The following is a 13,757-nucleotide window of genomic DNA, read 5'->3' as shown; positions in this document are numbered from 1 at the left end:
TCATTATTAGTTGCCAAGGAGAAACCAGTAACTTCAGTGGGCAAACCTGGCAGACCACATCTTAAGTAGCCAAAGGTAGTCAACATGGGCCATGCAGTTTCAATAGGAAGCAAAGTAAAACAAAAAGGTATTAAAAAATAGAGGGAAAGAGAACAAGAGTCAGAACGTCTTAATAAAGGATAAAGAATAGGGGCACCTGGGTGGTTCAGTGGGTTAAACCTCTGCCTTCAGCTCAGGTCATAATCTTCGGGTCCTGGGATCAAGCCCACATTGGGCTCTCTGCTCAGCAGGGAGCCTGCTTCCCCCTCTCTCTCTGACTGCCTCTCTGCCTGATTGTGATCTCTCTCTCTGTCAAATAAATAAATAAAATCTTTAAAAAAAAAAAAGATAAAGAATAGATGGGTGACACTCTGCTATCCGCTTAGATGTAGAAGAGTATCCAAACTTAGATGGCAGTGCTGATGACTGGGAACAGTATTTTTCTATCATATATAATAGCAAGTGTCATTTTAATATATGAGAAGTTTCAATACAGATTTATTTTGGATTATTCTTATTCCAAAAAAATCTGTTTTATATAAATCCCAACACCATTTACAGAGAAACTAGCAATCAATGTGCTCAATTTATTCTACAAATAATATATGGTTCTAAAAATTATTCTTTGAAGAGTTAATGCAAACATTATCAAAGGGCTATCAAAAGCAAAGACAGCAGAAATAACAAAAATTTTAGACTATTATCTTCCTTACTTAACCCAACTCTGTATATTCTTAATGGGAGAAAGACATTTACATTGTGAATTTTTTCCCTATCAGAAACTAAAAATTATAACATCTACTTACCAACCCAATACAGTTGCTTAAAGCCACTTTAGTTGTACTATGTTGATCTTGCAAGTATCCTGTGTAATGACAGTTGTCTAAAAAATCATGTTTCCACTGGGGTCCATCTTTCCCCCAATATTCTACTGTAAAATGTTTGGACACGAAATCTGTGTTGAGAGTTAAGTTTAGGTGAAAGTGCTTGCCATAGGCTGAAAGTTTAAAAAATAACTTAGATACTGCCTGCTGTGGATCGATAGGGTCCATACTCCGTCTTCTCCTGGAGTGTTTATCATTTTTCACAGTAAAGCTGAGAAAAGCTCCATTTTGATCAACCCTTATTGGAATAGTTAGCTGGTAGTGTTCTAGATAAGTCAGGAATTCCTCTTTGTAATCACAAGGCAGAGAATCCAGAAAAAAACACATGGAAGAAAAGAAAATTTAACAGAACGAAGAAGTAGCAGTATAAACAACAAAAAACTATATCAGCATCATTATATGTGAGATATGAATAAAAACTGTTATATTAAACAAAATGAAGCTTAAAATCTAATGATGAATTAAGTTCCAATTGTTCCTCAAAATAGGATTATTTTAAAATTAGTTTGAAAGACTATTTTTTGTTTTTACATTTATTTCTTACTGGATTTTAAAAGCTAAATTCTTATAGGAAATAGGAATATTTTATAGTGAAATAAAAAACAGTGAAAAGTACACATATTTAAAATAATAGAATTTAGCTCAGATAAAATGTTTGTTAAAGTTATCCAAAAGAGTTAATATTGAATTTCTACAGCCTTATAGAAATATTTTTTAAGGAAAATACAGAAGCCACTTTGGAAAGCAGTCTGGCAGTTCCTCAGAAGGTTGAACATGGAACTACCATTGGGCCCAGCAATTCCACTCCTAGGTATTTACCTGAGAAAATGAAAACACATATCCACACAAAAAGTTGTACATGACTGTTCATAGCAGCATTATTCATAATAGCCAAAATGGAGAAATAATCTGAATGTTTATCAACTGATGAATGAATGAATAAATAAAATGTGGTATATTCATACAATGGAATACTATTCGACACAAAACTGATACATGTATGACATAAATGAAACTTCATAATAACTGCCTTCGTTATTAAAGCTCATTATCTAACATTCTAAAAACATTATGTAAAGTGAAAGGAGTCAATCACAAAAGACCACATATTATGTGATTCTTTTTGTAGGAAATATTCAGAATAGGAAAATCTCAAGACATAAGTAGATTAAGGCTGTTCAGGGCTGGGGTGGAGAGTGGTTTGGAGAGAATTGGGGAGTGATTGTTAATGGGCACAGGGTTTCTTTTAGGGTGTTGAAATGTTCTAAAATTGATTGTGGTAATGGTTGCATAACTCTGCAAATATACTCTAAACCACTGAATGGTGTGCTTTATATAAGTAAATCATATCATATATTTATTGTATCTCAATAAAGCTGTTTAGAAATATTAGATTGACAAAAAATTTAAAGGATTATTACACATATTTTCCTCTTTAATGTATACTTAATATTTCCAATCTACCTTCTTAACCACATCTTCCTTTAATGAGGTTTACCACTAAGGGAAACCAAATGTCTGTCCATTGCCTCACTGTCTGTACATGGAGTTCACCCACAAATATAAACTCCCATGAGAGTATGACCAAACAGAAATAAATTAAAAGACAGTATTTATTTCACCTCTTATAAGTAAGAGTTCACACTAAATGCTACAACTTTATTAATAAACTTCGAGGGGCGCCTGGGTGGCTCAGTGGGTTGAGACCTGCCTCTGCTCAGGTCATGGTCTCGGAGTCCTGGGATCAAGCCCCGCATCAGGCTCTCTGCTCGGCAGGGGGTCTGCTTCTCCCCCCCCCCCCCAATCTGCCTCTCTGCCTACTTGTGATCTCTGTCTGTTTTATTTATTATTATAAATAAATAAATAAAAATCTTAAAAAAAAAAAAACTTCGAGAGCCACTTTGTATACATATAGACTTCTAGATATATACATCAACATAGAAAGGCTTGAAAGTTTGGCTCATCCACACCAAAAAATTATTGGTTACCAAACATTCATGGGAGGTCAATCAAAAAGGCATTTTAATAAATCTATAAAGATTGGCCATGTCCACGGAAAACAAAATGTCATTCACTCCATGGATCTCTGTTAAGATCTTTACTATAATATAAAGTTCAATTCTATATGGCGTCTGGTTTCAGTTCTGTGGTGGCTCAGTCTGTTAAGCTTCTGCCTTCAGGTCAGGTCATAATCTCAGAGTCCTGGGATCAAGCCCCCCATGGGGCTTCCTACTCAGTGGGGAACCTGTTTCTCCCTGTCCTCCCAGCTCATGTTCTCTATTGCTATCTCTCTCTCTCTCTCTCTCTCACTGTCTCTCAAATAAATAAATGAAATCTTAAAAATAAATAAATAAATAAAGTTCAATTCGATGGCTTCAAATTAGGAACCCATGGAGTTTGAAAAGTTGAACTTCTTATCTCTCTTACTCTTTTACTCAGATTCTAGTTCTTATATGAGAATTCTTAAGCTTGGAAAGTATTTTTATCACTAAGCTTCCATATTAGAGGGCCCTTGTATCAGAATACATCTAGTTTTTTGCTCTTTTATAGCATAAACCCTTGGATTCCCTTTGAACATGACCTTACCTGTAACTCTTAGCAATAAAGGAGCTTGTTAAAGTTTAGGATTCAAAATAAGAGGTCTGGGTCTATCATCTAAGAAAGATCAGTCAACTGTAAAATACACTAGATGTTAAATACTAGTATAACAAGTTAGACTACTTAGAACCCTCAAGATTTATGAAACTAGCACTGTATTGATACAGTGGGCCTCCACTCCTATCACTACATATCCCAGAGAAAACATTCAAAATCTTTTCTCATCAAATTAATAGCAATATTTTTTTGTCACTTTCAGAAGCAGGACTCCTACCTTGAGAACTATATGAAAGCCTGTGGTCACTATGAAATTCCGATGAAGCCATGATGAGGCTCAAAATCCAGGTCAACGTCTTCCACAAAATTTCCATAATTTAGAAAACTGGATGATTTTTTTTTGGAGGGCTACCTATGTGCTAGAGAGTCAATATCATACCAAAATCGAAGCATAACAATTTTATTTCTGTAAAATTTCTTGAAAATTATTAGATGTTCCACTGTTCAACAGGTACTTTTTTCCAACATCTCATACTTTCTTCTGTATCTGGATTCATTTTTTTCAATCCAAAAGGAAACAAAAGAATGATGGTAAAATTTTCACAAGCAAAGCATTTGGCTGATTAGTTACTAAAGTATGGCCATTTTTTAACCTAGAAAAACAAACAAACAAAATTTATGTTAAATGAAAAATATCCTGTAGGGACAGAACTATATTGATGAATGTTTACCAAAAGACAAAAAATACAGTATGATTTAATATAGTTAAATTACACTATTGTTGTTCTTTATAGTCTAAAAACATTCACAAGACTAAACAATCAGAAACCTAAATGGTAAGCAGGGTAATGCCAGAGCTACTTATTAATCAAATAAAGAATCTGAAGTGAAATCATAAAAATTATTTTTTTAAGCTTTGAAGAAAAAATGTGTGGGTACAGTGGCTAACCTCCTTTCGATAAAATAAAAGGTAAAGTGACTTCACAACCAAAATTCATTTTATGTAAGAGATAAATAGTATATATTCCCATTCCTTAATGTGCTTTTTAGAACACTCATATTAAAGATTGATTTGTTGCTATACAAGACACTTATTATGTTTTCTTAGAGTATATCTGCAAATACAGAGTGACACTTAGCAGCGGTCTGTGAACACTCAGACACTAGCACAAAATAAACTTCTAAAAATTTAAGCCATATTTACCTTACCCCTTGATTTTATCTCTAAGTCTTATATGACTTTAAAAGGAATACATATGAGACAACTTCACCTATCTAGAATGTAAGTGAAAATGAAAGAAATTCATTTTCTGAAAAAGAAAGAATTCTTAAAAACTCATTTCAGGTATCACAACAGATTTCCTGTGCTATCTCATGCACTTCCTTTCCACTCACAACCTAACTCACAGTCCATGAATTTACATTTCATACCAAATGCTAGCATATGTGACTACTTGATTTCCCAGCACATAGTACTTTAGAAGAAAAGAGCAAAGGAACTAAGAAACTACGTCATTAACAGCATAAAACCGAAGAAAAAGAAAGACAAACTAGAAATTAGTGGCAGAACCCCAAAGTAATACAGTTTGGGGTACAGGCAAATGGCCCTTAAATAGTCTACAGTTCCTATTGTGTTATAGCTCAATATTTGATATTCAAAACACTGCTTGAGTCAGGAATAAAAGATTAAATTGTTTTTAATAATATAACATTACTAATATAGAGAAGTACAAAAATGTACTAGAAAGATTTTCATTCCGTATTTCTAATGTATGGGATTAAATAATAAACGTTTACATATATGTTGGCCAAAAAATGAGTAAATGAATGAGTAAATACTGATTAAAAGAAAATCACTTTAGGCATATAAGAGGATATTTGTAGTTGATTGAAAAATTAATTTATGTGGAATACTTCATCCCTATGGTGCTAAAAATATTGGTTATTACAACAGATAAAACAACTACAATCATTTAAAACTTCTTCTATACAAAAACTAATTTATTAATCAACAAATATGTTTTACTATGTTCTTAAAATGCTGTTACGAGGCTACAGAAAAGATTAATTAAAAGACAATCCTTGCCATTTGAGAGTTCATAATCTAAGCAAGAAAGAAAAAAAATTCAAGGCAGACTGATATTTGCCATAATGAAATTATGAAATGGCATTGTGGAGATCAGACGAGGGAAATGACTCTGAATTGGAGAAGGATGGATCAAGAAAAGCTTATTTAAAAAGTGGCATTTGAGATAGGCCCTGGAAGATGAACACAATTTCACAGTTCAAATCAATGGGAGCAATCATTGCAAATTAAAGACATAGAGTCTACAAAGTCTAGATGGGAAGAAAAAAATAGAAAGTCATTTCAGTAATAATAGTAAGTTTAGTTCCTATGGAGAAGTCTAACAGGTAATATCTAGAAAGTTAGTTTAAGGTCAGACCAAAAATGAAGAGAATTTTAAATATATGTTACTTCTTTTGGTATTCACGACAATCTTATAAAGTGGGTATTATTGCTGCTTTGTCAGGCAGCCTCTAGGATGGCCCCAGTGAGCCTGCCTCCTGATATCCACACACTTGCATAATTCCCTTCCCTTGAGTAACTTGAACCAATATATATAACTTGTACCAATAATATAGCTTGTACCAATAACTTGTACTAATAAAGTGTTGAGAAAATGTCATGTCAATGATTATATTATAAAAAATTCTGATTTCTATCTTACTAGTAGACTCTCTCCCTTTTAGTTTTGATGAAGGCAGCTGTCATAGAGAAGGGCTCACATGGCAAGCAACTGAGAGCAGCCTTCCAATAACTACTAACAAGGAACTAAGGCCCTCAATGTAATGGCCTTTGAGAACTGAACCCTGCCCACTAATATGTGAGTTTAGAAGCAGATCCCTCACCAGTCGAGCATTCTTTGGTAACCAGAGCCCTTGCCAACACCTTGATTGCAGCCTCATGAAAGACCCTGAAGCACAGAACATAGCCACATCAAGCCCAGTTTCCTGAATTAGACAACTGTGAGATAATAAATGTGTGTTCTTTTAAGCCACTAAGTTTATGGTGACTATTTTTTTTTTTTGCAAGAATTGATAACAATACAGCTCCCAATTTACAGAGCAGACAGTTGAAGCTCCTAGTGGTCACAAAGCTAGAAAATAGCAGAGCCAAGAGTCATACGGAAGGCTCTCTGACTCTTAAGTCTAAATTCTTCCTACCATATCATACTTCCAGTTTAAGGCACTCTAACTTGAATATTCAACAGTAGTCCCATGTAACCACTGTCAAATAATATGATCATAATAAATGGTTAAATTAATTAATGTGAATAGTTTTAAGCAACTTTACACACAATAATTGTTTCATCTCAAAATTATTTCTACAATGATTTAGTTAAGACATATGCTTACTCAGGCAAAAATCTATAAAGAGACTAAGTCACACCATTAGTCAATAACAGTAAAGGAAAGAATCCAGTTATCTTTATTCCTAACCTACTTACTTACATACAGTGTCCATATTCCAAAACTTCCCATGAGATATTAAAGTGTAACTGTCATGGGGCGCCTGGGTGGCTCAGTGGGTTAAAGTCTCTGCCTTCAGCTCAGGTAATGATCCCAGGGTCCTGGGATAGAGCTCCACATTGGGCTCTCTGCTCAGCAGGGAGCCTGCTTCCTCCTCTCTCTCTGCCTGCCCCTCTGCCTACTTGTGATCTCTGTCTGTCAAATAAATAAAAAAACCTTAAAAAAAAAAAAGTGTAACTGTCACTTCATAAATAAGATTCACTCTCCAGATGGCTTGAGTGTTTTGCATAATAATGTCTGACAGTAAATAAGTCCCATATATGCCTTAATCTTCCTCTAAAGAAGAAACATATCATTAACACATTTGAGTTCCTTTTCTATTAGCGGTGATATATTTGTATGACTCCTTCATCCTTTTTTCCCATTTTCCTGGGTTCTGAAACTAATGACAAACTTAAAGTTGTCTGGGTTTAGGGAACACCTATTTTCTCCTCAAGAAATTTCTTACTCTTCAGTTTTGTAACCTCCACTCTTACAATTATCACCACTGTCCAGTAAACGCCCAAATTAAGTATACAAGTACCACTGAGAAAAAAAGTAATATGTAACTACTTGGCCAGAAGTAGACTAACATTTGATTTAAGAACTTGTAGTAAAAAGTGGTATTGGTACATAATAGAAAGAGCGGGACCTTTAAAAAGTTAAACCAAATCTTGTTTCCACCACTAGCTACAGTACCTGGCACATGGGCATGCAATAAATTTGAGTTTCTTTCTCCTTTCTTACACCCATCCTCACTCCCCACTTTTTTCTCAATCTTCCGGAGCCAGTGAAGAAACTTTAATAAGTAAATGAGTTGACCCAGGTCAACTAAAATCAACAACAACTAACATAACAACCTCTCTTAGTTATCTACACAATAAAAATGAATAGTTAACCTACTTTCTGACACCTGCTAGAGAGGTTAATCTGGATATTATAAAGAAATGTGTATAAACACTGACTTTTTCAAATATAGTTTCCAGAATTCAAACTAACATTAAAATATTACATAACTATTCATAAATCATTATCTATTAACTCTTTATATTGTATAGGAATAGCATTACTATGTTGTGGAAAGGACAAAGGCTTAGAGTTCTGGCTTGACTCCAAGTTACTTAACCTCTCTGGATGTGTTTCCTCATCAGTAAAACCAAGATAATGGTATCTACCTTATAAAGACTTGTCGATTAAATCAGATTACACATGATGTAAAATGTCCGCACACTTCACTTTAATGACTAAGGAAATATTAGCCCCCCCCTTATCTTATTCATAAAGAGTATGATACTTTTCAAAGGGCTTCCTTCAAAAATAGTTTCATGTTCTTGCATGTCATGCAAAATGTAGAATAGTTAAATATGATGATAGGAATCAATCAATAACATTGTATTGTCTTTTAGAGCAAATAATAAAGAATGTAGGTCATGATAACTGGGCTTACAAATATTTTAAATTCAAAAATTCCATTTTCTTTGATTTCACATATGCTTTTTTCCCTAATACAAATGTACCAGCTAGTAAAGTTAAAGTTAAAGTTATTTACCTCCTTCCATGGATCAAAAGTACACTAGCTAAGTGGAAATAAGATCAGACAACTTGCTCTACAGTACTGCCTCAGTAGTTTCCCTGGTTGAAGGGTTCTTACTTGTCTTTTTCCTTTATCATCTTTACTTCCTAGTCAAGTGATCTGGGAGTAGCCAAGGTAATAATTTCCTCTCATGAACTATTATTATGGAGCTAAAGAACATGTATAACACCCTACTCAACTTCTTTCATCCATCTTAACTCTGGTTGTTTATTTTAAGGCTGATTTGGTCTTCAGAGGAAGCAATAACACTCTGTTCCCTTCAAGTATTTAATTTTTATATGTGAAAATTAACTTCTCATTTCCTTTGCCATTTATTCTCTCAACAAACATTTAGTATCATCTACTATATGCCAAGGATACTACTAGGCTATAAGTACAAAGGTTTCTAGATCATTTATAAACTTTGTGAGATTAGTGTCCCAAGGTATAATTGAAAACACTCAAAACTCACCTATCAAGAAGAGCAAATGAGCCCAAAGCAAACATACAAAACATCATTCTACAAAATTCAAGCTCCAAATTACATATATTCCCAAACTGTTTTTTCCAGATGGCAAGTATAATACATTATCTGTATTATAACTTCTCTGTTGAAAAGCAGAAACACCTTTTTCTTCTGAGGCTATTACGAAATGTTGATAATCAACTGTCTTTTGGTAGAACCAAGAAAACTATCCACCTCTTCTGGCTTTTCTTCTTCTCCTAAGAACGTGTTATTAATTTTCTTAATATGTTAATTCTCTTTATTTTCTCATAAAACTCACACACAAGATAGGATTTCGCATAGAGATCCATCCTAATCCACTAGTAGCTACTAGTGGTTGCTAAGGAAATGAAGAGGAAGTGGTAAGAGTAGACAAGAGTAGAAATTAATCTTACACATATTGGCCCAGACATGAAAAGTATTAAAATATTTCAGGTCTTGAGGTTAGAGGTTTTTCCCCTTGAGCATCACAAAAATATTACTACCACAAGATAGATTATTTTTGCTGCCATTTGTGGCAGATGAATGCATTTGATTTGTTTGAAATCAAGTTATTTGCCTCTATATGTTTTCTACAGAAGTCCAAAACACCAATGATCACACTTAAGCACAAAATCAACATAAACCAGAACTGTAGTTACCACTTTGGTGAAACACAGGAAAACAATTATTTCCAAAATTAATTTTCCCAATTTCCTTCAAATACACCAGTTTTACATTACATTTCTTTCCCTGTCATGAATTTAAAAAACTGTCATTCCTACATTTTAGTCTAATCAATATAAGCTATAAAAGGGAAGAAAGAAAAGTAAATTACCAGAAGAAATTTGAATATAAAAGAATATACTGAAAATCACACTCCAGTGTCTTTTTAAAAGTTCCAAGCAATGGTTCAGTTTCCCCTTTCCTCCTCCATTCTGCACTTCGCCCCCCCATCCTACTTCGCCCAGACAGAGGGTAATAGTCTGAGCTGCCCTGGTTGAGTTGATCCTAAAGTTAACATTCAGCAGCCCATTTCCAGACAGCAGCGCTAAATCTATTTGGATAAAACGCGTGTGACCCAGACAGTTGGCATTTGGCCCAAACGCGTTGCACCGGCAGCTCAAATAAAAACAAGAGTAAGAAACTCACTCTCTTGTTCCCTCTCAGTGCGCTTTTTCACTCTCTTTGCCTCTAGTACAACAAGGAAAGAAATTACCAAAGACAGGAATTGTAGTACACATTATCAGAAGGCAGCTTTCCAAAAACCCCTCTGGCACTCCAACTGTCCCCCCGCCCCCAACAATCCCTGAACTTTGATCCCATACACCATATACACAGACATACCCAGATATTCAAGGCTCCGGAGGGTTATGAGTCTAGCACGTCGTCCCAAGTGGCCAAAAGTAAATCAAAAACACACGCTTCCATCTCTTTGATTAGCCTATTAAAAGCTTAACATATCCTAGAGCATCGGGGCTATAGCTAGCACATTAATTCTCCCCTCTGAGCCCAGGCATAAAATATGCACTTGTCTGACTACTTAAGACACTGACATGAAACTATAAAATGCAGGTTTTTCTTTAAGAAAACTAGAAATCAGTTTAAAAATACACATCATTATTACCTTCCCGGTTACTATTTGGTGATAGTTAAAAGACCACAATAATCATAATCAAGTCATATTTTACAAAACATGTCTATTCGTATAATAGATGTGTATTTTTTGCATCATAAAATACTTGCAAGACCCAGATTTCTCCAACCCCCGACTAGTCTGGAGTTAAAAAGATTTCTATCTGTAAAATGAGTTCAGTCAAGCTCACTCATTGCCATTAAAAACACACACACACGCACATGCACACATACACACAGAGAAAAAGTTTTCTACGCGTTATTCGGAAGACAAGCAAAGTACAAGTTTTAATTTTTAAAAAAAAAAAGCAAAAACGGTTTCATTGAATATTTTTAAGTCTTCCTTACCGTTTTCATCTTCAAATTCTGATAAAAAGTAAGTTTCAAACAATAGAGATTGCACTGGACGACTCACGTACTCTCTCCCCTCTCTCTCTCTCTTTTTTTTCTGCCCCCCTTTGCAAAGCCACAGCAGTCAGTTACTTATTCTGCAGCCAGAATAAAACCCTATAGTCTGGCTAAACTGGGCTTTAGAGAACGGACTTTCCGATTTGGCAATAAAAGAGATGCCATCAACACATCCAGGCTACCATCCAGAGATGCTGCCTTTGCAAATCCCCTTTCTCTCTCGACCCCCCCTCTGCAAAAAAAGGAAAGGAAAAAAAAGAAAGAAGGAAGGGGAAAAAAAGGCTTATTGGGGGTGGAAGTGGTGCCCTCTCTTCCTGGACAGCTTAGTGCCTTTGCTATGCAAATAACATGTGAAGAGCATCAAAGGGTATCAAGAGAAAAGAAGACAAGAGGAGCAGGAAGGGCAGCAAAGTTTTGTTGAAGTAGCCCTAGATCTCACTACCGGCCCCCAGCCAACTTGAATTGCAGCAGGAGAAAATTTTGGCAGCTTTTCCTCGGAGGCAGAGCACACTGACGTCAGTCTGCAGATGTGCCGGGCTGCGTCGGGTGCGCATGTGTCCTGGGTCGTCACGTGGAGGGGGAGGGGAGGTAGAGGTACAATCAGGGTAACCAACTACCAGCCATTCAGAAGGGCTTAGACAATGTCAACTTTTCCACCCTGTGAATGAGAGAAATTCTGGCCCTTCTAAACTCAGTCCCCTACCCCACTCCGCCTCTTTTTCTTCCTCCTCCTCTTTTTAGAAATTCTAGCCTGGTTTGTGATTAGTTGTTTCTTGGAAAAAGGAACGGGGAGGGAGAGGATGAATGACTTCAGATGAATTAATGTCACTGTTAAGATCGCTGGTGTCCTTCTCCGTGCGTTTTTTTAAGTCCACGCAACAAAAATAGTGAAAGTTGCACATGAAGTGTTCTTAAGGAAACTTACAGCAAACTTAGATCAGCGGCATATTTCAAGACTCAGTAGCTACATATGCATAAAATGCCTGTTTTTTCAATATACCTCAACAAGTAAAATTGCCACCAACAGGGAGAGTAGACTAAAGTAAACTAAGACCAGCACATTTTCCATCTGATTACCGACTTCAGGTTATGTGGGGCTTTAAAAGAAGGGGGGAACAAAAAGTGGGGGAGGAGGAAGAAAGAGAAGCTTGCATTATTTCCAGATGAGGGTGAGACTGGCTGGTGTTTTAAAGTGCAACCGGGGAAAGCTACAAGTGGAGTGTATTTTTTTAAGTCAGCACATTGAATGAAACCTCAATGACTGTCCAAATGAAAATAAATCCAAAGTCAGACCCCCAAAAAAGGGAGAAAAAAACAGGAACCCTGCTGCGATCTCAAGATAAACAAACAAAACCTCAAAACTGGTTCTTCAAGCTTCCCAATCCCACCCTCCGTCCCACCCACACATCTCCGTACACACCAGCTGCTAGTACACACTTTAAAGGATAAAACACCACTAAAACGTAGCACTTTCACTTTCATTTGCTGGGAGAAAGCCATTGGCATTAAACTGTGGGGGAAATGCCCAAATATGTTTTCCATGTCCTGAGCAAGCAAACAAAAGTCTGGCACACAAATCGGAAACAGGAAAAAATGTGAAAATAGCTCAGGACAAATGTTGCCTTTCAGCGGTGTAATCTGCTGCATCATTTATCTGTCTCTATGGTTGAGTGTAGGGAAGGGAGAGGTTTAAGAGTTTCCGAAGCTGGGGGGGACACGGGTTGGGGGGGGCGGGGTATTGACGCCTTGAAATTCCAGTTGGTTGTTAACGCCAAGTCAATTTCCGATGGCCAGAATCAGAAAGGGGAATTGGACCGGAGGGAAGGGGGAGGGGAGGAGTACGTTTCTGAATACCAGCTCTTGAGTTTCAGGCTTCTGCTAACATTATTGCTCATTTGACATTTTTTTTTTCTTCCTACACCGGAGGTAGTAGGTGTAATTCTTCTGGTGAATACATGAATAGTTGGCTAAAAGAAGGCATGAATCAGACTGAGAACGTCCAAGAATACAGTTATTTCCATTCTTTTTCTGAGGGTTGGAGGGGAAAGCTTTTGTCTATAGTCTATAGTACTCATCTTGATCTTAATCAGTAGTGTTTGGCTCAATGCCATTTAAAAAGTAGAAATACGTCCTGTGGTTGGCATTGATAGTTTTAAATAAGGAGGATTCATAAAGAGATAGATAGATATTATAGATAGACAGATAGATGTATTTGCATTAAGATACATGGATGACCAATCCCCTAGCAATAATTGTAAAAACAAAAAGTAAGAAGAGTGGGCACAGAACTGTTTTTGCATGAAACCACCCTTTAAGTAGTTGTGAACTTTATTGTTAATTTTAAAAAACTGGTATTAGATAGATACCGCCAGCACAGGAAACTAAAGTTAAGGTGTAACTAGGATCATCTCTGCATGTTATCTGAAAAGTTTTAACTCTCAACTAAGACAAACTGCCCTAGGAAGTATTAACATTGTAAAGGAAAAGTAGCCTATTCCAGGAGAAATGGACATTGGCTAATTACTTATTCGAACAGTGCCATCCTGCGTCTAAAAAGAGTATTGAAAAT

General features: G+C 36.0%; 1 protein-coding gene across 5 annotated transcripts in view; it reads right to left on the bottom strand.

The window, feature by feature from the left end:
* The window catches only part of ADAMTS6 (ADAM metallopeptidase with thrombospondin type 1 motif 6), a 315,702-nt gene that overhangs the window by 299,525 nt on the left and 2,420 nt on the right, over window positions 1-13,757 (bottom strand). For 4 of the 5 annotated variants that reach the window (XR_006817804.1, XM_046000876.1, XM_046000879.1 and 1 more), the window contains exons 1-3: window positions 11,129-11,740; window positions 3,796-4,171; window positions 846-1,210 (exon numbers count right to left, since the gene is read on the bottom strand). Coding sequence is in view for 4 of the 5 variants with exons in the window: in XM_046000876.1 (XP_045856832.1) it covers window positions 846-1,210; window positions 3,796-3,892 (462 nt within the window). In the remaining variant the exon portion in view is untranslated. Of the gene's footprint in view, window positions 1-845; window positions 1,211-3,795; window positions 4,172-11,128; window positions 11,741-13,757 lie in introns of those variants that run through there. The other variant, XM_046000877.1, reaches the window with a different exon arrangement.

The sequence above is a fragment of the Meles meles genome, chromosome 3 (assembly GCF_922984935.1).
Source record: "Meles meles chromosome 3, mMelMel3.1 paternal haplotype, whole genome shotgun sequence".
Classification (NCBI taxonomy): Eukaryota; Metazoa; Chordata; class Mammalia; order Carnivora; family Mustelidae; genus Meles; species Meles meles.
This window is presented reverse-complemented; position numbering and strand designations above follow the sequence as displayed.